At 44.4% G+C, this 26,212-nt stretch overlaps 4 protein-coding genes across 5 annotated transcripts; 3 read left to right on the forward strand and 1 right to left on the reverse strand.

Annotated features, from left to right (window-relative positions):
• Positions 1-319: 319 nt before the first annotated feature.
• LOC100833186 (heterogeneous nuclear ribonucleoprotein 1) lies at positions 320-3,493 on the forward strand. The gene is made up of 6 exons (XM_003573658.4): positions 320-496; positions 613-653; positions 1,642-1,805; positions 2,079-2,178; positions 2,272-2,444; positions 2,693-3,493. Exons 1-6 carry the CDS (start codon positions 456-458, stop codon positions 3,215-3,217), a joined length of 1,044 nt encoding a protein of 347 aa, XP_003573706.1. The 5' UTR covers positions 320-455; the 3' UTR covers positions 3,218-3,493.
• Positions 3,494-4,675: 1,182 nt separating this feature from the next.
• Positions 4,676-10,135, reverse strand: LOC100830119 (oligopeptide transporter 1). Its single transcript, XM_024462434.1, has 5 exons — positions 7,526-10,135; positions 7,343-7,440; positions 6,688-7,260; positions 6,326-6,590; positions 4,676-6,242 (listed from the first exon to the last, which is right to left on the reverse strand). Exons 1-5 carry the CDS (start codon positions 8,051-8,053, stop codon positions 5,436-5,438), a joined length of 2,271 nt encoding a protein of 756 aa, XP_024318202.1. The 5' UTR covers positions 8,054-10,135; the 3' UTR covers positions 4,676-5,435.
• A 151-nt stretch (positions 10,136-10,286) lies between these two features.
• Positions 10,287-18,143, forward strand: LOC100834118. 2 transcript variants are annotated; one of them, XM_024462436.1, is made up of 4 exons: positions 10,287-10,961; positions 12,640-12,804; positions 13,594-14,701; positions 14,782-15,095. In XM_024462436.1, the coding sequence occupies exon 1, from the start codon at positions 10,423-10,425 to the stop codon at positions 10,930-10,932; it is 510 nt and encodes a 169-aa protein (XP_024318204.1). In that variant the 5' UTR covers positions 10,287-10,422; the 3' UTR covers positions 10,933-10,961; positions 12,640-12,804; positions 13,594-14,701; positions 14,782-15,095. The 2 variants fall into 2 exon arrangements, 1 of the variants encoding a protein (XP_024318204.1); XR_002965637.1 differs by lacking the exon at positions 10,287-10,961 and adding an exon at positions 17,916-18,143 and having other exon boundaries at positions 14,782-14,859.
• Positions 18,144-18,395: 252 nt separating this feature from the next.
• On the forward strand, positions 18,396-26,021 carry LOC100834418. Its single transcript, XM_024462435.1, has 10 exons — positions 18,396-18,591; positions 20,101-20,159; positions 20,235-20,289; positions 20,404-20,448; positions 21,095-21,131; positions 24,875-24,918; positions 25,006-25,119; positions 25,216-25,263; positions 25,332-25,451; positions 25,603-26,021. The coding sequence occupies exons 1-10, from the start codon at positions 18,532-18,534 to the stop codon at positions 25,681-25,683; spliced, it is 663 nt and encodes a 220-aa protein (XP_024318203.1). The 5' UTR covers positions 18,396-18,531; the 3' UTR covers positions 25,684-26,021.
• Positions 26,022-26,212: the final 191 nt, after the last annotated feature.

Genomic DNA, 26,212 nt, shown 5'->3' on the forward strand with positions numbered 1-26,212 from the left:
ACCAGGGCTCCCTTGTTTCCGTCGGCCGTTGTAGTAGGATGCCCGACGACGCTTGGTCCCGTCAAGCGCACAAGCAGAGAAGAGCGGGATAAACATAGTGATCGTGGTCAGGTTGTGGTTAGACTAATTCTGGATGGGACAGCTGGTCAGTCACATTTGATTACTTTAGACCTTTAGATTTGTGTGGTTAAGTAAATAAAAATGATCATTTCATATCAATCGGCAACGGAAAGACAAGGACAATTTTTACCTTTTGCATTACGCCCTAAAACCGTTAAGTATTTGATATTTTAAGGCACACAAAGACGTGGGTATTTTATCGATCAGGAGTTCAGGACAGTCCCCAGCCCAACCAAACAGAGCCGCCTTCCTCTCTTGACCACCTGCTCGACTCGAGTCCTCTCCACAGCGTCCGCGGAACCCTAAGCCGCGTCCGCCCAGATCCCGTCATCGGCATGGCCGCCAAGATGAAGGAGCACGACGGTGCCAGCCCCGCGTGAGTACCCTCTATCCTCGAACTTCCTCTCTGTCGCTTCGCTCTCTGGATTTCTACTTCCGAGACGTATTTTCTCTGATTTCGTGTTGTTCCCTTCGGGGCTTTAATTCGTGCAGCAAAATCTTCATCGGCGGGCTCTCCAAGGAGACAAGCTTGGGTACGTGCATATGCTTGCCTTCCCCCCCTTGCGTCACTTGTTGGTCTGCTTTAAGATTCTAGAGTTTGTTAGGTTTTGTTCTCGTTCCGTCAGATCGGGTTGTTGTTTGCCCTCCATGGCGATTGAACTTGTGCTGGATCTTCTATCCTAGTCGATCCAGTGGAGATCAATTGGTTTGTTGTAGAAAATCATAGGATTTGCATGTTTAGCATCCGTGCAACTGTGCAAGTTTAGTCCTAGTTTGGGTCCGCACTTCTCTCTTCGTCGATGTAAGTACTGTTAGTTCAGTTTGGGAGTATGGTTTTGCGAATTGGTTGTTTAGTCGGGACTGCAATCAAGTCTTCGTGTGGCTGGCTTGCTGTGGATTTGGTTAGATCATAGTTTGTCTAGATAAATTGTTATGATGCACGGCATTGCTGTTGGTTCTGAACGGAGGAAGACTTGAAATTCATTAAGAAGTCTATTTAGTGGAAGCAAGTGGATTATTTGTGGGGATATAATCAAACGATACAATACAAGGTGCATATGCATTCGGGACAAAATTTTAAAGCAACGTCCTGCAGAAAGTCCATGCCTTGCCAATTCTAGTCTTATCAGGCATTTACCCTATAGTTTACCGAGATGTGATCTTTCACATCACCTCATATCAGATTAAAGTCAATTGGTTCAGAAATAGTTACTGTCAGAATAAAATGCTTACTGTCAGAATAAATGCACATTTACTATGCAATTTTCTGCTGATGTCTTGTTAGGACATAAAATGCTTACTGTCAGAATAAATGCAAACTGAATAGGCATGTAATTTCGGTGCTTGATGAATTGGCATACTAAGGTAATAACCACGAGGCCACAAGAATCAGTGGACCAGTTAGCTGTAGCTTAAAGTGTACAAGTTTAAGAAGTACCAATAAGGATGTTTGGATGTTTTATGTTTTATTCTTGCACCCTCAACTAGCACTAACTGCGTTGGTTTATTCTATACATGCAGGTACATTCAAAGAATACTTTGGGAAGTATGGGGAGATCATCGATGCTGTCATAATGAAGGACCGCTATACCCAAAAGCCCAGGGGCTTTGGATTTATTACCTTCTCAGATCCTGCAATTGTTGACAGAGTGATTGAAGATAACCATGTTATTGATGGAAAGCAGGTAAATTGCTTGGCTTGTATTCCTGATTTAAATCATGTCAGTTCACATAGCACATCACATTTCTTGAAATTTTATAGTACAGAATGCATACATTATGAAGGTTTAGATCTTTGACTGTGCCATTGCCAAAAAAAAAAAAAGAAAAACAACTAGCAATTCTATATGTGTACATGTACATTGAAATCTTCTTTAGTCTGGGGCTTTTTAAGAATCAAACTTTCTTAAATTCCGTGTTTTATTTTTTATTAATCAGACATAATGTGAAAATTGCAGGTTGAAATTAAGAGGACTATCCCGAAAGGTGCTGCCCCCCTTAAAGATTTCAAGACAAAGAAGATTTTTGTTGGTGGATTGGTTTCTACTCTGAAAGATGGTATTATGTGTGTTTATTCTTTATCTGGCAGTGGCAGTTGACTTACTTATTTTGAATAATTAAATTGAAGTTCTTAACTTGATTGTTTAACAGATGAATTCAAGGACTTCTTTTCAAAGTTTGGAAAGGTGGTGGAGCATGAAATCATCCGTGACCATTCCACCAACAAGTCACGAGGATTTGGATTCATAGTTTTTGATGCAGAAAAAACTGTAGATGAATTGTTAGCTAAGAAAGGCAATATGATTGATCTAGATGGTACTCAGGTGAGCCTCTGCATGGTTCTTTCTGAATTTTGTAATCCTGGCTTGATACAAATGGGCCTGCACATGTTACTAAAATATTGTCTTTTCGTTACCTCAAGCAAGCACATCATGTCGCTGGTTTGCCCTTACGTTTTTCAGTCGTTTTAGTTGTGCTCTTGCTGTCTTAGTAGGTGTTAGGTTATTAGCACCCCGTTCTTGGAAAAATAGAATTTAAAGAGATATAGGTTGACTTTCTTGCTTTGCTGTAGGTGGAGATCAAGAAGGCAGAACCAAAGAAACCCTCTAATCCACCTCATTCATTTGATAACAAACCTAGGAGCCGTCCTCATGCAGATGGTTATGATGGATTTAACAGCTCTTACAGTTACGGTGGTAGTCTTGCGCCCTATAGATCACCTGGAAGTTTTGGCGCTAGGCCTAGCAGTTACGCTACTGCTTTTCATCCTGGTGACTATGGTGGCAGCTATGGTGGTTATGGTGGAGCATTAGGAGGTTATCGTGGTGAATCGTCGCTCTACTCTAGTCGCTTTGGTAGTGGTTATGCAGGAAGTTATGGTGGTGGCAGTTATGGTGGCGGTTTAGGCGGTGCATACGGGCGTGATGATGTGGGTTATGGTGCTTCTAGCTATGGGCCTAGTTATGACCCTTCTTCAGGTGCCAGTGCCAGTGCTGGTGCTGGGTTTGGTATGGGTGGACTGTATGGTACTAGGGGAGGCTATGGTAGCAGCACTGGTGGTGGTGCTACTGGTCGTTACCACCCATATGGAAGGTAGGAAAAAGCTTCAGTTGCTGCTGTGTGTTAGATATGCCTGCAGAAGGTCAATCTAGATGAGAATGCAAGACATCACCTGTGGCTAGAAAAAACATGTTGAGCTGCTCAATTTGCTGTATTACTCCTGTTAGACCAGGCTTGTAGAACTTAAAAGCACTGTTCAGTGTTTGAAATATGAACATACTCAAGATTTTCATGTTCTTCTGGTTAGATAGCATGGCTGGCTATTAGTTTAGCTTGTAATTTAGTTGTTGAGCTGCAAGTTGCTTGACATTAAGGCATCTCCCCTCCCTTTTCACTACCTTGATTGCTGCATTGGGGCATTATCCTGATTTCGTGTTGGTCTAGATTGTTGATCGTCTATTTGTTCTTGGAAGTCATATTAGTTTATTCATGTAATATTTTACTTTTCTTGCATGTTATAAATTAGCTTGCATTAGTCTGTTACATGGATGTTAGTAAGGTAGGTTGTCTATATTGATGATGCTGTGTGTTCATAAACGTCGAAAAAGCCTGTGCTGTTCATTTACCTGACCACATGTTGTCTCATGCAATTCAGTAAGCTGTTTAATCTCGTAAGTTTTATTTTGAGCTTGTGGGGAGGTTCGTTACTCTGACTTTGAATTGTAGCTCTGTTGGCTTGTGAAATGTTACGGATTGTGCCATTGTGCCATTACATAAAAAGCGTCGCCCATTTCGTACTAAGTTAATGCAAATTTTGTTGCAAATTTTGTACTAAGTGGGTGACACTTTTTGTGGATTGGAGGGAGTACATGCTGGTCTTGTATCACTTTGAAGCACGGGGTGTCATGCTATAGAGACATGTGATAAACAGTGGCGAATGTACCACATCTTCCATTGACAATGCACCTCAAATTGCAATTGTGGGCCTAGTTACCATGCCATTTGTGGAGGCCTGGCACATTTTATTTATTAGATGAATTTTCTCTGTTGCATGTAATCTTCCCAAGCCTACTTACAACCATCGTGATGTCAGTTACATGCTCTAGTCCTGTATGGCTGTATCAGTGTATTTCTAGTTTCAGTGTCATTTGTACCTACGTACCTGCCCAAGGAATGGATTTTCTGCTATGCAAGTCCAGTAGCCCAACTTACTATTTTCATCCAGCAGAAATACTTTTGTCACAGCAACTTATTAGAACATCTCCAGCAGCTCCACTAAAACTGGTTCCTGTTCTTGGGATAGGAGAGGTAGGATTTTTGAAAAAAATAATGCTCTTCTCTGGCAGATTTTCAAAAACCAGTAACCTGTATTCCTCTCTACATCTAATCGACAGAGCTCCAACCTGTAAATGGCTCAAGATTTTTTCCCCCTGAACCGACGCAACCATGCTGTTGCTCGCCGAGCATGCACTCGTCGGGTTGACCCTGACATTGCTCTCTGGTATGCCCCCCCCCCCCCCCCCCCCCCCCCCCCGCCAAGGGCTTTAAAAGCGTTAGGAACAAGATAGGGAATTTATTAAGAGAGTTTTTTGTTTGCAACTTGTAGAAAATGATGAGAGTTTGTAGGAATTTTAATCCACTTTAGAAAATCTACTCTAGAGATGCTCATATTACTTCCTCCGTTTCACAAAACACTTGTTGAGATCATGAAGTGGAATGTAATGGAATGGTTCCAAAAACTGAGATGATTCTTGTGTTTGGTCCTTAGAACATGGAGAAGTGGAATGGAACCATATGGTTTCTCGAAAGAGAATATTTACTCAATATGTCTAACCATCTTATTTCTCAAAAATGTAAGAATGAGTTGGTTCCAAGTGGAACCAGTGATTTAAGTGTTTGGTTCTTAGTATATAGAAAAGTAGAACCGTTCCATTACATTCAATCCCTATAGGAATATAACCGTTCTTTTCCATTCCACCTCGCTCTACAACCAAACATAGCCTTAGTGTAGATTTGTGGATGGCTCTATTAAACTTGGTGATATTACATTCTGAGGAATCAGGTACAACTCAACATAAATTAAATTTAGCTATTTTTGGACTTCATATATATAGTTTGTACGGCAACCAAATTAATAATTCCCTTCAATGTTTAAGTCCGAATTTAATATTCATAGAAACTAACAAATTGATATTTTTGTTTTATTTTTTTATTCTAATTTTTTTATATACAAATAATGGTTCTACAAATACATAAGAAGCTAACAAGTTAGAAAAGCCTAGCTACTTTTCTACCACTGTACATCACTGCTAGGCTCACTGAAGGACCGGGCAACCCTTGGCGATCACCCCTGGCGCCGTCGGGCAGGACGCCAAGGGGCAGTGGTCGTCGGCGACGCCGCCCCACCACCGTATCCCGTAGATATCGAAGTATCCTAGCGACACGAAAGTGAGCACCCCCATGAATGCGACGCCAGAGTCGAGCCCCGCGGCGAGCACGTAGTTGTGCCGCATCCACCACGCCTTGTAGCGCCGGTATATGAAGTGGTTGAACAAGATTCCCACGAGCCCCCACATGACGAAGTTGACGGACCGCGCCGGGAGCAGCCCGCCAGCCCCGGCGAAGATGAGTGGTATGTTGATGTTCTTGAGGAACGCGTGGCGGGGGTACCGGCGGGAGAGGATCCAGAAGGGCACTGGCGCGAGGAGGCCGACAAGGAAGAAGTAGTTCATCTGCCAGTAGTTGCCGAGGCGGCCGAACATGCGCAGCGGGCCGACGACGCCCCAGATGATGGAGGCGTTGTAGAAGACGTCGTCCCCCGGGCACGTCCACGGGCTGCCCTCCGGCAGGCTCTCCACGTTGCAGATGTTGTTCACCGTCGTCAGCAGCCACCACGCCGTCGCAAAGTGCACCGTCGACGCCGTCACCGTCCCCGCCAGCTGCGCGAAGAACATGGACCGAGGGGGAATCTTCATGTAGTGCCCGAGCTTGAAATCCGACACGAACGTCAGCGCCTGCCCCATGCTTATGTACCCGTAGGTCTTGAACACCACGTTGGCCAGCGGCTTCCCTGGGTACAAGTACCCGATGATGAGCTCCGTGATGATATTCAGTCCTGGTTGCTGCAATCATTCATGAAAGTGGTCATTGATAAACCACGGCAAATGGCAATGGCATTTTCAGTATGAAATCTGCTCAATTTTACCATGTTGGTGGTGGCGGTGATGATGCCGATGGGCAGCGTGAAGGTGAAGGCGATGGCGCAGGCGAGCAGGAGCCCCCAGTAGGGAAGTTGCAGCTGGCGGCCGAAGCCCTCGCAGGTGAAGAGCGAGAGCGCCACCACCAGGACCAGCATCAGGTGGAACCACCACTGCGGCACGGCCTCGTAGTTCCTCTTCATGATCCTCGTGTGCACGTCCTGCTCCTGTCCCTTCTCCGACGCCGCCTTCCTCCACAGATCAAAAATACTCCTGCATCCCAAACACACAAAGATAAAATCCCAAACATAATCGAAGCGAACTACTATGAATTAATGTAAGCTAGATATTGAATAAGTCGAGACCTTACTTGCCGTGGTAGAGCGCGACGTGGGAGAGCGTGGACATGAGCCCGGCGAAGCCGAAGCCGTAGTTGATGGCGAAGAGCACGCTGAGGTTGATGCGGCTGTAGGAGTTGTACTCCGGCAGGTTGAGCGTGAATGTCTCCGGGTCGAGGATGCGGTTCGTGTCGTAGCGCTTCCCGGAGGCGTCGAAGACGTGGGAGGAGATGATGGGGAAGCGCTTGGCGTTGTAGGCGTTGGTCCAGTAGAGCAGCGGCACGGCCACGTAGGTGGTGAGCGCGAACCCGACCATGACGTTGAAGATGGCGAATGCCGGCGACGCCAGCGGGTTGCCGATGAACCCGGCCACCGTGTTCCAGTCCAGCCCCACGGAGCCCACGCCCAGCCCCTTGAGCCCGGACCCGATCTGCTGCGCCGTGACAGAGTCCTTGTAGAACCAGCAGAGGACCGAGAGGGTGCTGGCCACCGGGAACAGGTAGCTCGGGACCAGGTAGTAGGCGAAGCTGCAGACCATGACGATGATGAAGAATTGCAGCCGTGTCAGCTGCCCCTTGGGCCTCTTCTCCTCCTCGTGCATCGCCCTGATCAAGTGACCATACATCAATTTTATGGACAAGTTTGAGTGAGATTCATTCAACAAAATTTGAACAATTATTTACTGACCTGAAGAGGGTAACCTGGACGAGATTTAACGGCCACCACATGTAGGCCGAATCAACCAGGTACGTCCTAAACAGCCCAGCCCATCCGTACCCAAGCAACTGAAATCAAATCAAACACAATGAATGTCACTACCTCTGGACCTTAAACATGCAAAATATAATTCCGGCCCAGTAGATAACCAACCTGGGTGGTCTGTGCAAGCAGCATGGCCGCGTAGGGGTTGATCTGCCGCTTGTAAAACACCTTGACGATGGCAATGATGTTCATCGCATACACGCCGCTGGCGCCGGCGCCGGCGAAGATGGTGATGAGGCAGTGCTCCTTGAGGCTGAACGGCGCCGGGTTGAGGGAGAAGGACCGGCCGGGGCCCGGGACGCGGAGGGGCCTCGACGGCAGCGTCGACGCCATGAAGCGGCCGATGGGCAGCGTCACAATCTGCACCACCACGGTGCCGATGCTCAGCTGGTTGGACCGGTACATGAAGAACTCGTTGACGAAGGCCAGCAGGATGCACGACGACAGGCCCAGCACCCACGTCCTGAAGGTCAGGCATGGCTCCGACGGGTCGTCCGTCACCGGCACCGTGTTCCGGACCTCCTCGATCGGGTGGTCGTTCACCTCTTCTTCTGCATCGTCTGCACATCGGTTATACATTTGTAGGAAAACATCATATATCAACCCCCAAAATGTATGTATAGCTCGTGTATTCATCCACGCCAACTCCTCTACCAATTTTAAGGTAAAATTGACAATGAAAACCCGAATCAGACGTACATTTCGCCATGGGAGCGTGCGCCTCGTCGGAGTCCGGCCGGCGAGCCTACCGGAAGTTGGCGGCGGTCTCCTTCACGGAGCCCGCGATGAGCAAGCAAGTGCGGTTGAGTTTTCTTGCTCTATGAAGCACCTCGATCCTCCGTTCAGTATATTTCCACTCACTAAAATAGGCTGTTGGCTATTGTTAGAAAGAAAGCAGCGGAGTGGTTCTTAGATGGAGGGCTGTCCGGGTGTCACACACTGTCACACCGCGTCCTACGTCGTCAATTCTGACTCCACGGAGTTTATTCATTCCAAGCCATACCATGCCGTGAGGATGCATGCATGGGCACCCAAGCTTACGGCGGTGCTACTGTAGTTTTCTATGCTCAAAGTTTCTTCTGGTGTTCAACCTGTCCCTGAATAGGCGCGAAGCTTACGGAGGGGCTACTGTAGTTCAGCACATCTGAAGCCCAGATCCAGTGAGCATATTTGATGTCATGTGGTGCAGCCAGATTGCCAGAATGGCTAGCTAGGCCGGTAAACTCCCTTGGCACCGTTCCATAATTCTTATCTCAAATTTGTCCAAAAATAAATATATCTATTTCTAAAAAAGTCTAAATACATGTAATATTTCGACAAGAATTATGGCGTGCCATCCCTGAGCAGCCAAAGATCAGGTACATCCTCAAGCAACACATCCTGCAACAAGGTTAACAACAGAGGCGGTTCGGACCAAGGTCAGTCGACTCCGCAAACCAAGCTCAATTCCTTCGTCCAAAATGATGGAAACTAACGCATAGATCTTTGTGGTGGGGGCAAAAGTGGCTGGGAAGATCGTTGCAATGGGTCGCGGCAGCAGCCCGCTATCCAGCCAGAAGAAGGTGGAAGTACCCGATTTGACCTAATTTTTGCGAGGTGTGACAAGAGTGGTGCATAGGCCAAAAACAGAGCAAGCCAGTGAGTGAGCACTGAGCAGACATTGTTTCCAAGGTAGATTTGGTGAGTCTAAGAATATAACTGCAAATTTTAAAAATAAACTTGCATTCTGCACTGAAAGAATTTACCTAAACAACCCGAAACTTAGGCAAACAGACACTATCTTAGGCTAGTAGCCATTTTTCCCCAGAGCAAGAGTCATTCCTTGCCAAAAAAAAGTTGTCCTGTAGATTTGATGAAGTTCAATGATCACCCGATTTCGTTAGTTCAAAGGCTGACATGAAATAAGTAGGCAAAGAGTCTAGAACAGATGATACCAATATCATTTGATCTCCTTTTGACAGGGCAAACGCTTTCCCTACCCTGCTAGGTTGGAAGGCTGAGGCACGGAGGCACACAGTTTATAGGGAGACAAGGAAAGGCCTAGGTAGGTTTGTGTGAAGAAGTAAAGTTGGGATTCCAAAGCATTGGTGAGGCATGTGACTGTGTCTGATGGGACGTGCAATGTGATGGAAGTTGTTTTTTAGGTACTTTATGGATAGTCCCGTAGAGAGGGCAAAACAATGTAGGATATATCTAATTTGGGTCACCGCCAGAGGGAGGCCTTTGCAAGTATAATGGGGTCGTTAGCATATTTTAGGACCACATGTGACCATTTTGCCCGCTGCTAGAACCTTACGATTTTGGAAAAAAAAAACTGTAAGAGCTCGATTTAGGCATTCAATGTCAACACACATGGAGTGGAAATTTCGGAACAGATCAAATTTTCTTTTCGTTCAACTACATGCCTGAATTTACGATAAAATTAAGAATTACAATCATGCGTAATGGACAAGTACAAAAAACTTTTTTTTTAGGGACAAGTACAAAAGCTTAGGGCATCTTCAATGGTCTAGTACCAAGGTCGTTACGACATGAGAAAACGGTAAGCTAGTAACGGGTGGTCCAACGGCTCCTACTTTTCTTTGTTACTAGGCTCTGCAAGACTATTTAATTACTGCACGTGTGATTATTTTGTGCTAATCCATTGTGCACTATAACTTTTGCAAGCAGTCTTCGGTGCAGGCTCGCCTCCAACGGCGTTTTTGCTGTTATTCCGGTCTTGGTATGTGAGCTTGTACCGTCTCTCCCCTCAGTTCATCTTCTTTCACTCAATTTTCCTTTTACACATCATATTTTGCTGATATGTCAGCCTACCTGCTTAGCTGGCGATGCCCTCAGAGGTTGGTCGAGGCAGGAAGAGTCCAGGGCCTCAGCACAGAGGGTCTGTCTCTTCTCTTGGACCCTACAAAGCTACAACTGCTGGGCGCAGGCTTCCGCACCACCAAGAGAAGAGAGGATAACCCTCTCACAGCCAGCGATCCAGTTCCAGGCAGAGGCAGCCAGCCATGGCGTCGTTAACCCTCCGCCCCATCATACCATCAACAGCATCCACGCCCACAACTCCCAATCGTGCTTCTCCCCGCAGCGGCTCGGCCATCCTCCGGCGACGCGGGACCCGCCGCCAGCCATCTGTCACGTGCAAGGCGGAGCCGAGCGGCGGCAACAGCACCCTCGAGCTGGCGGCGGGGGCGGCCGGGCTGGCGTCGAGCGCGACCGTGGCGTGGTCGCTCTACACGCTCAAGGCGACGGGCTGCGGCTTGCCCCCCGGACCCGGCGGCGCGCTCGGCGCGGCGGAGGGCGTCAGCTACCTCGTGGTGGCGGCGCTGGTCGGGTGGTCCGTCACCACCAAGGCGCGCACCGGGTCGGGACTCCCCGCTGGCCCCTACGGCCTCCTCGGCGCCGCCGAGGGCGTCGCGTACCTCACCGTCGCCGCCATTGCCGTCGTCTTCGGGCTGCAGTTCTACCAGCAGGGGTCGCTCCCGGGTCCGTTGCCGTCGGACCAGTGCTTTGGCTGAATGGATGCTGTTTAGTGAACTGTGTGACAGTACGTGAAATCGATCTGTCTAAGTGTGTATATTTGTTGCAGTGCTCATTTTCAGTCTGTTGGTGTTCTTGTTGTCTTGCGGATTTTGATTGGAAATTTGGAATTCGGAGCTTGTTGATACTCAAGTTTTCTTAAATGAATTGATTAATTTGATGCATATTTATTTCTTCTTTTTAAATAGACGACATATGAGAGTCAAAACTTGAGAAGTTCCAAATCCTAATTATTGTAGCCTAATTGCTTGAAAGTGCCTATGCATTTTTTGGAGGACACGGACGCACATGCTTCCAACACGTTCGTTTTCTCTTGAATCATGCGCACCGTCCGATTAGTTTAGGACATCCTCACCCTTTCAGTGCTTCAGGAGTCGGCCGCCTCCCATTCCCAAATCCCCATTTCCTTCTCCGTTCTCCCCCAAAGCTCGCGCCTCGCCGCCCTCGCGGTGAGTTCTCTCGCAGCGTTTTCAACCACATGATGGAGAGCCAGAGGTGCAGCAGAAGAGAGGGGAAGAGAGGGGTGGTCGTCGGGCGAGATAGGCGGTGACGGGGAGGTGATTCGTGAGTCAAATCGGGGCGAGACAGGCGGCGCGGAGTAACCCGCGATTTCACCTCTGCGGGAGCTCCACCGGCGAGTTGATAGGGAGGGGGACATTGCGGCTTCTGCATGTCGCAAGGCGTGGTGCTGCGGGCCGCGAGAAGGTGATTCGTGACTCGAATCGGGGCATGGAGGCTCCTCGGTGAGTCCTTTCGCGTGCGATTTGCTGGAGGTAGGGTTTGCGGGGGCGGCACGGAACGGCTCTGCACGGGCGGCGGAGGTAGGCAGCGGGCGGGAGAAGCTGTCGAGTTCACCGTCAAATTCGTAGCGAGGGCGCGAGCTCCACCGGGAAGTCAATTAGGGGCCGCGGGGCTTCTGCATGTTAAGCGAGGTTGGGGGTCGCGAAGGGGTTTCGCGTGTTGAATCGGTGCAGCAGGCCGCATCGTCCAATGCCGAGGAATGAGCACGACGAGCACATCGAGCATCTACTGTTGCATCAAGTTTTCACGGCTAGTTCCTTTTCACATCCTGATCTATCCTACGGAGTACGTTTTTCCGTCGTTTTTTGGGGATTTAGGTTCGTGCCATGATTCGATTCGCTATGCTGTGTGTAAAATTTAGAGCCCAAATGAAGATTAGGTGAAGGTTTTGCTCACTTTTTTTGCATGAGACTAGGTTAATTTGACAAGGGATAAGTAATCTTTGTATCTAAAATTGCTTGCTATTTTTAGCTTTCTCATGGGGGATGCTGTGCAAATTTGCATGCAAATGTACCCTAATTATAGCTGTTGCAATGCTTTATGGCAGGGACTGTGTGCGTTTGCCCGTGTGTTTATGATGTTGTTTCCTTTAGTAATTTCCCTGCCAGAAGCATATTCCTATTTTAGCTTGTTTCTTATTTTGTGAGACTGTCACTTTCCTTTCAGTAATCATGTGGTGATTGCCTCTTCGAGTGTAATCTATGACATCGTTGGTCATTTATGATTTTCTTAGGTTCTTTTCTTAGCTAAATTCTGGCATCGTTGGTCATGTATGTGTCTGCCAACGTTTTTGAGCCAATGTATTGTTTTTGTGTCCATACAGCAGTTCCTTTTGATGTCCAAAAAATGAGGCTAACCAGGTGGCACATCTTTTTGCGTTGCAGATATCATGAATGCAATCGATGACGAAGCATATGGGGGAGCAGCTGAAGAAGATAAATCTGGGGATTTAATTCCTCGCTGCAGGAGACGAAAATCAGATTGGGGTCAAAGTTTTGTTGGCTGAAAATGTAGGAGGAATTGACCCACGTGTTGACAATATGCTGCAGGTGTGGTTTTTGCTCCCCCAATAGTTTTCTGGGATGTTTCTTTTCCCGCCTGCTCCGAGAATACTAAAATCCTGATTAGGCACCCTACTAAGATGCTCCCCTTGTTTTCATTGTTTTTGACTCAATCCACATATGCACTGGGTTTTTAATATACTCGCTCATACTATGCTTTATAGTTGCTTCGTTTCAATATAGGTTATTTTTTACCTAGCCTTTTATTAATTAGTTGCTTATGTATATGTTTAGATCTAACTATTTTAGTCGCAATTTTCTAACAATATACTTGACCATGCCCGGGCCTGAAGTTGCTTTTAACCTAGCTAATGTAGTTTGATTTTAATTATTAGTTGCTCACACACCGTCTTATAGTTGCTTCCTTCGTTTTAATATAGGCGGCAATAACTTTGTGTTTTAGGTTACTTCTTAGGACCTTTTCTTAATTAGCTGCTTATACATATGTTTAGCTTATGTGCCGCTTTTTCCTCTCAATATACCTGCTCACACACACTGCCTGAAGTTGATTTTTAACTTAGGTAATGTAGCTGCTTTTAATTATTTAGTCACTCACGCAACGCCTTATAGTTGCTTCTTTTTAATATAGGTGGCAGCAAGCAATATAGGGGGGCATGCCAGACCTAATATAGTTGCCTTTTTATAATGCAACTTCGTGTTCTAGGTTACTTCCTAGGACATTTTCTTAATTAGCTGCTTATACATATGTCTAGCTTTACCCCCCCCCCCCCCAATTGATGTTATCTTCGGTTCTTTTACACTGTTTATTGTGTGCAGGGCTCCGAGAATACTGAGATCCACCCTAGATGCCCCGAAGGCATGGGGCATACATGCATGTCGCGGGGGGAGGTCGTGAGGGCTACACGAAGGCGCCTGCATCGTTGAATCCGGCTCTACTGGCCACAACGATCTCGGTGGGGCATATCGACCACGGGGTCAGGGCATCGAGCACGGAGCACGGCGTGCCCATCTGCTTTTGCAAGTTTTTCCCCATGGTTAGGTCTCCTCTGTCCTTCCTATTTCCCCTATTTTTCGCCCCTAATTTCCTCTGCAAAACGTCATCCCCCAATTCAAGCATGTCGTGTCCTAGTCTTTGGTGGTGCCGCAGCAGTGTGTTTCCATGGGCTGAGAGCTATGTGATTCGTAAGTTTGTCATGGTGTTGTGTGATTCGGAACAAAGCTCAGTGATGCATATCTGGTGGGGCTTGTTGATCTAATACATGAGGTAATCTCACTGGTATTAGCATGTGTTAAATTGCCCGTTAAATTGGCCTGAATTTGGGCCATGGTTCTGTACCTTAAATCTGTGTTGCATTTGTGTAGTGGGATTTTGCTTGGCCTGAATTTGGGCCATGGTTCTGTACTTAAATCTGTGTTGCATTTGTGTAGTGCGATTTTGCTTTCATTGTTCACATTTTACTGATCCCATTACTGATTATGAGTTCCATTTTTTCCTCTAATTAAGTTGCATCAGTGATCAGGCAAATCATTGTGTAGGATTTGCTTTTTTTTCCTCTATAATGAGGAGTTGCACGAGTGGCTAGGCAAATCATTCAGTAGTTGGTTTTTAGTGGTCACTGTTCCTATTTAGCAATGACAAGACAAGTTGCCCTAGCTATTTGAATGGAGCTATATCACTGGCTAGGCAAGTCATTCAGTAGGATTTGCTTTTTTAGGATACGTATTAAGCAAACTTTCTTGAATAGCTATTGCGACATTGTCCATATACTCACGATTACATGTTTCTTTCACTAACTTCCCCTATCTTTTTTGTTGTGGCGTCGGTGGAGAAGCGGAGGGCGCGGGCGACTGCAGCGTCGACGAAGGGCTGGGAGAGCTAGGAAGGTGGCGGTGCGTAGGCGATGGCATCATGGCTCTGTTCTGTGTGAGTCGACTTTCTTAGTGCGGCGCGTCTGTGGAGAACTGCAGGAACCTGACTGCCTGAGCTTTGCCTGTTGATTTCAGGTCTAGGTTTGGGGATGTCCTGGAGCACGCCTACACATCGAGTACAACAGGTGCATCTACTGTCATCCATTTTTCATGGTTAGATGTCTCACGTCCTCCCCCAACCCTCCTGGATCTAAGCACATCCCAACATTTTTCTGTCAATGTTTTGGTGTTCTGGGTTTGAACCCATAGCAGAGATGAACATTTGTGGGGATAACCTATCTTTCCATCTGTGCTATGTATTAATGAACACACGTAATAGGTACTTCTGTCATGGCAATGTATTGAAATTTTTCTATCCAAATTAAATGTACCTTAATTTTAGCCTTTTGCTTGCAATCGTCTATGTGAATGATATGTGTTTTATGGGTGTAAATTCATTGTTCATGGGGGAACTATCAAATTTGTGACTTTTTTTAGTTCTGTGATACCGTCGGACATTTTGGTTGCATGTTTGTTACCGTCTAGGCTAAATGGATAAGAAGGTGCTTCACTGTTCAGGTTTTTTTATTTATAAAGTTGCTTCTTGACTAATTTTATCCAATAGATGTTGCATTACATGCACATATTTTAAGGAGGAGTTGCATCAGGAAGCATTCAATTTTTCCCTTCAAGTTGCATCACCTGTTTTATAAGTTGCATGATCAAGCCAACATTATAAGTTGCATGATTAAGCATTCCCTTCGAATTTCAATTTGCATCGCTGTCCAGGATTTAACACGACACTTTTTAGAAGTTGCTGGACTAATCAACGTATTGAATTATAAATTGTTGTACTAACAAAACTTGTTGAATCAGAAGTGGCTAGACTAAATAACTTTTTTGGAACAATAAGTTCATTTTCATCCAATAAATTTTTTCAGAAAAAGCTGCATTCCAACCAGATTTTGAATTAGAAGTTGTTAGACTAGTTAGTTTTTTTTTAAATATATAAGTTGCTTTCTGATCTCTCAACCATCGACTAGAAATGCACTACATTCAAATTTTGAAGCAATTAAACATTCATTTGCCTTCAATTTGTTAATACGACTTGCTTCATGTTTGTTGGTTATAAGTCGCTTTAGATTTTTTAATAGGAATTGGTCACTGATTAGGTAAACCATTGAGTAGAAGTTGCTTCATGCTCATGTGCGTTGATTTTAAGTTGCCTTAGCTAATCGAACACTAAGTTTTGACCTAATAGGAGTTGAATCAACACTTGGACAAAGTTTTGCCTAGCGCTTTAGCTAACTATTGACCAGGAGTTGCTTCACTGTACACTTTTTAGATTATAAGTTGCCTTAGCTAATCGAAACTTTTTTTTTGAATAGCAGTTGCATGATTGATTGTGCAAATAATCCACTAGAAGTTGCCCCCACTGTCCACTTTTTAGATTATAAGTTGCCTTAGCTAATTGAGAGCTATTTTTTAAAGCAGCATGACTGATTAAGCTAACCATTGACTATGAGTTGCTTCACCGTCTATTTTTTGAATTATAAGTTGCCTTATCTAATTGAGCTATATTTGAGTAGCGATACATGACTGGTTAGGCAAACCATCGACTAGTAGTTGCTTCACTCATTCTTTTTTCTAGACTATAAACTGCCTTCGCTAATCAACCTGTTTTAATTGAAGTTGCATGAATTATTACTTTATTAGGCAGATCATTGACTAGGAGTTGCTTTACTATTGTTTTTTTTCTAGATTATAAGTTGCCTTTCAACGGACTGGACTATTTTCTGGATAGGTATGGCATGACCAATTAGGCAAATTAGTGACTAAGAGTTGCTTCACTTCTTCGTATTAGCCAAATTAGCGACTAGGTGTTTCTAGCAATGCATGAAAAGTTGACAACTATTTCGCAAATTACATCTCCTTTTCTTGTACAAGTGTTTTTGCCAGGGATTTGTACAAATGATATGAGTAACATGAAGCAAAATCAGAAGATGTACCACACGATATGAAACAATGCTCATATTAACCCATCAGTACGTGTTTTTTCCGGTGTTCTTTTTGCCAAGGAACAAAGCTGTGGCGGGCATATCATGTGACCAGAAAGTCCACAATATGTAGTAATGTTTCTTCTTTGTAGCTTCCAGCAACAGGTTAATGCTTTTGCTTGTAAAAGGGGAGGGTCCATAGGCAGTACAGAAACTACCTTTTGGTTTTGTAGTGAACATATCAAAGCACCATAAGATGCATCTTTTATTTTTCTGATCAAAGGGTTTGCAACACTAAATTTTCTCTTAATTTGCTTTTGCTGACTCAAATTTCTCTATGAGCATAAGTACTAGGAGCAGGGCCAGTTGGTACCTGACCCAGAACTCAATTTTTGGGCTTTAGGAGTATGGATCCACGGTCATGTTTTTCTAGGCATATGATGATCCGTGTGTTTTTTACAGAAATTGGGTGCCAAAACAAAGCCTGGGTAACTTTGATTAGGTTTTGTTCAACAAAATCATAAGCGAAGGGTTGGGCAAATCCTTTTGTGCACCTTTTTTTTTTTACTAAATCAAGAGTTGCTTCAAGTACGTACCTGGAGGTAAAGAAGGGGGAGAAGTCAGAAATGTGCCCTTGGAGAAAAAGATGTAATCGGTGGAGGGCATAGAAGGCAGGGGTTGAGGCTGCTTCTTTCTGCTTGCTGCCTAAGAGACAACGTTTGCCTATCACCCTTTTGTACTTGCCTGGCGTGGATTTTGAAGGCTGGCGCGGCCGCGCGGAGGAACCCAGGCGCGGGATCGAGAGCTGAGGCGCACGTGCGATTGGGAAAGAATAAACTTTCCATTTTTAGAAAGGAGGGAATATGGCTTGCTATTTTTGGATGTACGCCCCAGGGATCCTAATAGTGCATGAGCACTCACTAGCCACGTCCTTACTGTAGATCTCAAATAAACGAATCAATTATCTAACACTATTTTTATATCTAAGTGTTTAATCAAAATAATCTTGGTAACCTATATTAGCATGACGCACCTATTCTGAAATCTTAAAAATTTCTAGAAAACGAACATTTTTTAATACGTCGTATGTTTGGTTTGTCTATGTACGTTACATATAATTCTACATTTTTTTAACTAGGTCTCACATCTATGCATACTGGAGTATGTTATGGTTTTTTAAAGAAACTTTTAATAGTAACAAAAACAAACAGATTGACAATGTGTAATGTACAGTCGTCAGATGACGAAGGGACCGATGATAAATGCGTGCTACCTCCTTTTCAACCCAGCACGCCTTCCCCACTCGAGCAATTTGCGACTTCGTTGAAGACCCTCCGCCGGCACCAAATTCCTCATCACCGTCATCTACATTCCACTTTCTGCAATCCGTCTCGATCCACCACTCTTGCCGGCAGCCATGGAGGAGTACCTGGCGAACATGAAGACCCTCCGCAGCTACATGAACGGTGCGTCGTGCGATCCCAAACCCCACGTTCCATCCCCGCCTTCCCCATCCCCCCTCGCCCATGGAAGTCGACAATCTTATCGTTCCGTCGCTGCGGCCGCCGGCGGCGGTTGTGCCGCTGGGCTGCAGATCTGGAAGAGGAGGCCGCGAAGCGGTCGGCGGAGGAGCAGCAGCAGCGCACGGCCATAGACGCCCACGACAGCGACATCGCCAAAGGTTCCCGATGCCTCTGTTTCCTCGCACTTGATTTGCTCCGCTAGTCTTTGCTTACCCTACTTCCATTGAATGCTGTTGGTGTGATTTTGGGCAGTGAGGGCGCAGGCCAAGCAGGTGAGCGACGATGCTGAGCGGCTTGCCAAGGCGAGGGCGCAGGTCTTCGTCGAGATGGCGGAGAAGCAGAGTAGGATCGCCGCACTGGAGACTGAGTGCTCAACGCTGAAGCAGGTGAGGGTTTGAGATTGTTCTCACGGATTTCCTATCCTGAAAATATGTGTGCGCAGCGCAGCTGTAATGAATTTTGGGGCATTGCTTTGTTCTGGCATGTTGGTTTACCGCAAAACTGTTGGAAGATGAGGAGTGCAATGTTGAACAGTGTTTTGTGAGTTCTAGATGTCGTGAATGGAAGGAAGTGGGATTAGTAATTGTTAACAACTGGCAGACTTTGAGAAGCACAGATTGGGCGTCGTTTTGTTGATTCATCGTATAATTCCATACAAATGTTGGGCCGAACCACATTCGGCACCTCATTAACCCACACAACACGAGCTTCATGGATGACCAACTTGGTGATAGCACGGGCCACCCCATTACAGAATCAATTAACCTGCATAAACATCAATTAGTAAAGTATTAGTCTTGTAAACATGTAGTTCACTTCTGTAATGCTAAGTAAAATAAGGGCATTATAAAATATTAGTCAGACTTACTCCACTTCTTTGTGTGCCTGACGATGCCTTCTTGAAGTTTGTAGGCCATGTAGATAGGTTGACACTTGACAGGGAAAGCTCTCATTGCACTACCTTAGGGAGTGACATACTAGGATTTAAAAATTCATGGCTGAATGTTCCCAACCCCAGGTCTTGCTACCAATTTATTGCTGGATACTTGTGCACTTGTAATCACTAGTGCCGCTGTGCAGGATTTATATTAAAGAAATTACTGGCATCTGTTTTCTGGTACTATCATTGGGTTCCAAACTTCCGATTTCATGGATTCGTAACTACCCAGTTTCAAAAATAACCCATCCATATTGATACGTTCACTGGTAGTATAAAGCTTATCACACTTTGGCTTTAGTGAAAGAAAGGGGCCAGGTTCAATTTGCATTTTCCTGCAAGTAAATGTTAGCAAATCCAAATGTCTTGGCAGATGTTTCTGGCACCAGTTATTTGTGTATTATATGCTACATTTTTTTTTTGTGTTTGCTGATAAAATAATTTTCTTCAGTCATCTTTAGTAAAAAAGACTTGCAAATTTTTATTCGGTGTGATCCATATGCTCATTATTAATTTGTTTTCACTAGAATGCACATTCTATAAGTAGGTTAGTCCAGAATGATTAATTTGCTTTGCCAAATTTTATGATTTCTTACATCTGCCCTAAACAAAATATGTATACACTATACAGTCCTTGTGCGGTGTTGTGTCATAAATGGGTTCTTTGAAGAGACCTACCACTAGAATTATCTGAACATGCTTTTATTTGGTGGAATCTGAATATTTTCTTCGCTTGTCTTTTCCCCCCTAAATGCTCAACTTCTACCCTGGCTCATAATTTTTTGAGATCAATCTAGTCTTTTGAGTTTAGACAAGTTTTACAAGCTGCAACACTATATTTCATCCTAGAATTTATTTTTAGCATGAATGTTTGGGTAAAAATTCAAACAACGCCACATCATACATTAGCTTGAACAAGTTGGTAATTCTGCCTTTATTGCCCCCTTTATGATTATAGACATTAGAGCTCCTCCATCAGGAAATCACAAGCACATCCACAAAACTCAGTGAGAACAGGTCCATCTCTGAGCTCTAAAAACATCAAGGTATCAGTTGTAACATGGAAAAAATCATTTACCTTTCCCATGGCAGGTTGTTCTACTCGAAGACAACGGAAGTGTTAACTTCCAAACTACGAGAGCGTCAGGTTATTTTCTTTGTTCCTGTGTTGATATTTTCTGATCAATATTATTTGTTTCATGAGTAAGATCTGCTAGCTACCAATGACATTGCCTTAAATCTCTGCATTCTTCATTTCCAGGAATGGCTTGATTCATTTAAGAAGAAAATGGTTGCAATACCACTTGTAAGTCTTTTTGATACCTGTAATAAATCTAGTTTTGCTTCTTGCCATGTTTGCTGATTTTGTGTAACACATTTGTTTCCGTTTTATTCTAATTTATGCAAATAAAAAGAAATCTGCTTAGGAAGTAAGCCCCTAACCCTAGGGATACGAGACATGGGTAAAGAGAGCAAAAAAGGGATCTTACGTGTGTAATCTTGCATAATCTCAATGTCAATAGTTTTAGTACACATTCTTTTTTTTTTCCAGCCAGTTGATTGGCATGGACCAAATCCTAGCCCAGTTTCCAACATGACTAGGTTTACTGATTCTGCTATTTTCCTAACATTTTTTTCCAATGAAGGAGCAATTAGCAACCACTTACCTCTTAACTGAAACAAAGTTGGTCTAGGCATAAGAAGAACCTTATGTGGTGATTTTGTTCATTGTAATCCTGCACTCGAATAGTTTAATGAACTGTATATACTCCAGGAATATTTTAACAGATTATGAAGCCAATTTAAATTTAAATACATAATTTCTTTGACATTCAACATCTACCATGCAAGTTTCACCACAAGGAATTTTACTAGTTCGCTCTTCGTTACTTAAACGTCTTGTTACATGAGGAAATCAATGGTTTGATCAATGTGGCAACATATGCATGCAGGTTGGGGTATCTGAGAGCATACAGAACTGCGTCGAAGGTACGGTTCCTCTAAATTTAGTGTAAAACAAAAGGCGGCTTGTATTCTATTTTGGCATGGACCCGTTAATGGGTTTCTTTTATGCATGTAAATTAGCTTTTGTGGGGCTAGGCTTTTCACTGGACCCTGCGATGCATGTCTTCACTATTAGAAAGATCGCGCACAGTCCTCACCAACGCATACTATCCACAGTTCCGTATACATGATAAACAAAACATTCCAACACCACTTTGAAACAAACTAAGACTTGTGAAAAAGGCTTTACAGAGTGATGCAACATAAGAAGTTTGAGAAGTGACACCTCGTGGTTTGGTGCTCCCATTGTAAAACCCCTTAGGCCCTGTTTGTTTGAATCTAATCCCCACCAATCCAGAGGGAATGGCAGGGACTGAGAGATTGTAGTTCATTTTCCCCTTAATCCCTCACAATCCCCTCCAATCCAGAGGAAATTGGAGTGAACGAAACAAGCCCTTAAGGTTTTAAACCAGGCAACTAACCCCAAACCTTCGTGAAACTGTCCAAAAACCCTCCATGGCTTGGAAATAGTCACATCTTCTCCATCCCTTTTCTCCCTCACTGCTAGGAATTATTTGCCATGTATCAAGGTAGCTACATAGGCCTCACCCCGATCCAACTTCTAGAAATCCATGCATGAGTTCTTCTTTCGTGGCCTGAGCCACCATGCACCACATGCTTTTGATCTATGTGTTCCTCTACACTAGCACACCTTTTTTATACCGAAAACTGTAGGAGAGACTCCAACAGTATATTGCGCCCCTGCTATTAGAGAGACTATAACATGGGCACATGGCACTTGGTTCAGGGAAGGACTGTTGGAAAGGGGAAACATGGTGCTTGTGATGATGCACAAGAGCTCGAGGTCAAAGGTTAAGACCGATGGTGAGGGAGGAGAGGCAAGGAAGCCTTAGTCCTGGGAAGCACAAGAACGTTGTTCCCCCTAGTGCACGCAAGCTTGCCTCCTCTCCTGGATGGCTTCATCGGGAACCACTTAGGATCCTTTCTTCTGGTTGCATTTGATAGCTTGAACTCCTCCTCCGACTTGTGCTGCTAGTCCTCGACACCTTTTCCCTTCAGGATGCTCTCCTGCTAGGGCTGTTCAAAACCGGGTTGAGCTCAACCTGTGAAACCCAGCAATTAGCTAAGTTGTTCGTTTTAATTGGTCACCACCATAACGACCAAGCTAATAGAAAATTTTAAACTACCGGTTTGTACAGGTGGAGCTTAACCTGGTAGGGCATCATTGTGGTATCGGTGGCTCAAAACCCCCACGAGTTGGGACTCGTGATTAGAGGCCTAGGGGGGTTTTCAGAAAACACATTTAAGTGATTAGAGGTTTCACCTTTCATCTGATCCGTTTATTTTAGATTTAATACTACCTCCGTTCCCCACGAGTTGGGACTCGTGATTAGAGGCCTAGGGTTTTTTTCAGAAAACACATTTAAGTGATTAGAGGTTTCACCTTTCATCTGATCCGTTTATTTTAGATTTAATACTACCTCCGTTCCATAATTCTTGTCGTCATATTACATGTATCTAGACGCCTTTTAGGAATAGATACATCCATTTTTTGGCAAATTTGAGACAAGAATTATGGAACGGAGGGAGTAGCTAGGATTGAAAGTTTTCAAGTTTTCACTGAATATAGGTTTTCACTTGATAGGTCACCATTAATAAATGTGAGGCATGCAAGTAAAAGTATTATGAGTATTAAAACAGTGCAAGTACATTTGGAAATATAGGTTCCAGATAATCAACAGAAGGACTTGCCTTGCTCAGAAGAAGTCCTAACTTTGCATAAATAGATTGTCTTCTGGGACGTCTGAGTCAGTTTTGAGCAGCGGTAAATATCGGATAGACACACTCAAACAAATTATCTGAACTTGAAATCTAGATGTTTATGGTAATGATAGGGATGTTTTGAATTTCAAAGATCTACAGTGAAAAGGCAGGCTAATTGACTTAAATTAGAAAGAACAGGCTCCCCAAAGGGTCTCAAATTTCATCAAATGTTAGCAGGTAGGTCATCGGCTCTTTTGTCTTGTTTTCAAAACCAAAGATAATATAGCAACTCACAGACAAAGTCAACAAGGGTATATTTCTTTTCCTTTTTCTATCCAACAGGAAATGGCACTGGCAGGTGGGACCACTGTCTCAAACTAATTTCACCGAGTGAGCTTTGTGGCCAGCCCACATGTGGACAGGCGGGTGTCTAGTGTCTACTGATCATCGACACATGACAAACCACTTTTCTTATGTTCCAATGGAGAGAAATTATCGTTGTGAGATGAGGGTATTCCCTAGGCCGACGTCGAAGAAACTAAGCCAAGCTCACCTCACATGTCACTTCCTTCTATAAAATCGCTCCCCTAATCCACACTATTTTTTCTGGATTGTTGTCACAGGGACGCCAGAACATCTCTTCTTTTTCATTTTTTTGAAGTGGGCATGGAGAAACTTTTATATTTTTTTTTAATTTTACTTTAAACTGTAAGAGCTGCGCGATTGCAGTCCGACAGTATATAGATATATAATTTTACAAAGTGAGACACCAAAGTGCGACCTTCGAGGATCGAACTCTGGTGGGCTGCCAGCACACCTGGCTGCCTGACCACCCAAGCTATGCTTGGTTCTCTGAGAAACTTTTATATTGGACAAGGTTAGTGGGATTAAATGGTGTTGTTGGCATACGAAGTAAGCATAGGCGAGAGGGTTAACAGCATGAGGTACTCCTTGTGGACTGCCCGTTCTCCCGCCTCCTGTGGCATGAGGTACTCTTGTGGATCCGCCCCACCTGCGTCCTGCCGACCGCTGGCGATTCTTTTGCAGCATGGTGGCAGGAGTCTATCCGCTCTTCCCCTCCCACCGCCCGGAAGGGCACTGCGTCTCTGGCCATGCTTACGGCGTGATCGGTCTGGAAGCATTGCAACGCTGCTATCTTCGACAATGCAACCCCCAAGCTCGCCTCCCTCTTTGACCTGGTCAAGACTGATGCTAAGAGTCGGGCGAGTGCAGGAACTGCAGGCCTCGGAGCGGTACTGCCGGCATACCCTAGTTAGGCGCGCCGCGCTGTAATTCGGGTGTGGCCCTCTGTGGCCTTGTACATAAACTTCTTTCTATTAATGCATCGAGACGCAAAGCTTTTGCGTTTTCTCAAAAAAAAAAAGAGGGTTAACAGCATGCTGCACTCAAGCATGGCAACAGCATAGGTTAGGGCAGGATGATACACTGTTGCACACATGCGCAGGGCGAGGTATTGGGCACGCCAGGCTACAGAAACTTGCCTAGAACTCCAGGATGGGGATAGGGATGGCATGTTTGTCCTAGTCCCACTTGTCAGTGATAGTGAGAGAACTGGGAGAAGGCACTAGGCAGATAGGGAGTTGACAATTGATGTCTGATATCCGAACATGCTGCACCAGGTGGTTTTCTGAAAATTGATGTGTCCGTCAGATTGCATGGGTGCACTAACCAAGTGACCAGGCTGTGTGAACAAGATATGTAGCCCTGGATGGTTTATTATCCATTTTCTGTTTGAATGATGTTGCACTTGAAATTCTTTGATCATTAAACTATTAGCTTCTTGTCAGACTGCGGCAATCTAGATTATCTTGTGTTTTAACTTGTCTAAATGTAAATTTACAGAACATAAAAGGATTTTTTGTCAAATTATGAAACTGAGTAGTTAATATTCACCTGAACCTATCTGTTTTATGTTATTGCAGGGAAGAGGTGTGAAATGCTTAACTCAGAAGGGTGCATAGATAAGGTACTCCTGCTCTGCTCCCTGAATTCCGTTCCTCTCCTCTAAAAAACTATCCAAATTGTAAGGTGATTGTCACTAACTAATTAACAGGAAACTGACATGGGAAGCAAGCAAGGGGAACTCAGGATTCAATTGGAGTCAGCTCAACTCAAGACAGAGGATATCAAAGCAAAACGATCACAGATTCTTTTAGAAATAAGCAAAGTATTATAATTCGGGACACTCTTATGGCCCTTCATCTGCCAAACAGTCACATTGGCTCTTCTAATGATATTAACAAATGAAGTATTAACTTTGCAGAGCAAGCAGATCCTTGAGCAAGAGAAAAACATAATCGCTAGCTTTCCTGTAAGTTCGATGTTTTCTTTTACCAATTAAACATGATTTATTATTAATTCTCATCCTGGTGCTTGCAGGCTGCACTACAGGAGATGAATATGAAGTCCTTGGAGGAGGAATACAAAGCTCTACAGGGTGATAAAGCTGGAGAAGTTGAGTTCTTCCAGACTCTTGAAGAACGAACCAATGAAATGAAGGTACGTCTCTGATACTTTTCAGTCAGTTGTGCTCCCATCATGATTAAAGAAAATTGGTTTCCCTTGTTTTTTTTTCCTTATGGTGATATACATACGCTGCTTCCAGTGATGCTTTCTGCAATCATAATAAGCTGAACATCACTTTCTGCAGGGGGTTTCGGATCCTATTAAATGCAATTGTGGACTGGAGTACAAGGTAGAACTAAGCGGGGAAACTATGAGTATAAGCTAAACTGTTCTGTAGATGTCTAGATGACCACTGGACCACCCTGTTCGCAGCATGTAGATGCGTGTCTGCTGTGGGACAGAGCTTGGCAACTTCGTAGGTACTAAACCGTCTGAGAATTGTGCCGTTTAGAACTACGAGACGAACCAACGAGTGAAATTTAGTAGCCCGAAGTTTGTGAAAGAGATATTTCTGATGTAGGAACTGAGAACTCCTTTTAGGAGCTTCATGAGACCAGATATTTCAATTATATCTTTTGCAGTTTTTAAACAATTCTTGTTTCATTTCGCTACAAGTGTAAACGGGTATGCTGATGCCAAGATCAAGGGCACATTGCCGGCAAATACGCAGCTGTTCTTGGTATTTGTTTCCACGATTTTAGATTCTTACGCCATGGTTTTATATCACCAGAATATTTGAGTGTGCAAGACCATAAAAGAATCAAGTTCTTGGCTACTTGCAGGTGACATCAAAAGAAAAAAAGAAACATGCCAGGCATGTTTTTTTCTCTCTCTAGATACTGGAGCTAGGATCC

This window comes from Brachypodium distachyon, chromosome 3 (genome assembly GCF_000005505.3).
Source record: "Brachypodium distachyon strain Bd21 chromosome 3, Brachypodium_distachyon_v3.0, whole genome shotgun sequence".
NCBI classification, from domain to species: Eukaryota; Viridiplantae; Streptophyta; class Magnoliopsida; order Poales; family Poaceae; genus Brachypodium; species Brachypodium distachyon.

What these genes read in the sequence shown, in the direction of transcription:
- LOC100830119 (XM_024462434.1), bottom strand. Translation starts at nt 8,053, where the DNA reads ATGAATACACGAGCTATACATACATTTTGGGGGTTGATATATGATGTT. An exon ending in TGCTTGCACAGACCACCCAG is followed by an intron (nt 7,441 to 7,525) that starts GTTGGTTATCTA and finishes ATTTGATTTCAG; the next exon opens with TTGCTTGGGTACGGATGGGC. An exon ending in GTCCAGGTTACCCTCTTCAG is followed by an intron (nt 7,261 to 7,342) that starts GTCAGTAAATAA and finishes TCACTTGATCAG; the next exon opens with GGCGATGCACGAGGAGGAGA.
- LOC100834118 (XM_024462436.1), top strand. Translation starts at nt 10,423, where the DNA reads ATGGCGTCGTTAACCCTCCGCCCCATCATACCATCAACAGCATCCACG.
- LOC100833186 (XM_003573658.4), top strand. Translation starts at nt 456, where the DNA reads ATGGCCGCCAAGATGAAGGAGCACGACGGTGCCAGCCCCGC. An exon ending in CTCCAAGGAGACAAGCTTGG is followed by an intron (nt 654 to 1,641) that starts GTACGTGCATAT and finishes CTATACATGCAG; the next exon opens with GTACATTCAAAGAATACTTT. An exon ending in GGTTTCTACTCTGAAAGATG is followed by an intron (nt 2,179 to 2,271) that starts GTATTATGTGTG and finishes ATTGTTTAACAG; the next exon opens with ATGAATTCAAGGACTTCTTT.
- LOC100834418 (XM_024462435.1), top strand. Translation starts at nt 18,532, where the DNA reads ATGGCGGAGAAGCAGAGTAGGATCGCCGCACTGGAGACTGAGTGCTCA. An exon ending in AGTGCTCAACGCTGAAGCAG is followed by an intron (nt 18,592 to 20,100) that starts GTGAGGGTTTGA and finishes TTATGATTATAG; the next exon opens with ACATTAGAGCTCCTCCATCA. An exon ending in CCAAACTACGAGAGCGTCAG is followed by an intron (nt 20,290 to 20,403) that starts GTTATTTTCTTT and finishes CTTCATTTCCAG; the next exon opens with GAATGGCTTGATTCATTTAA.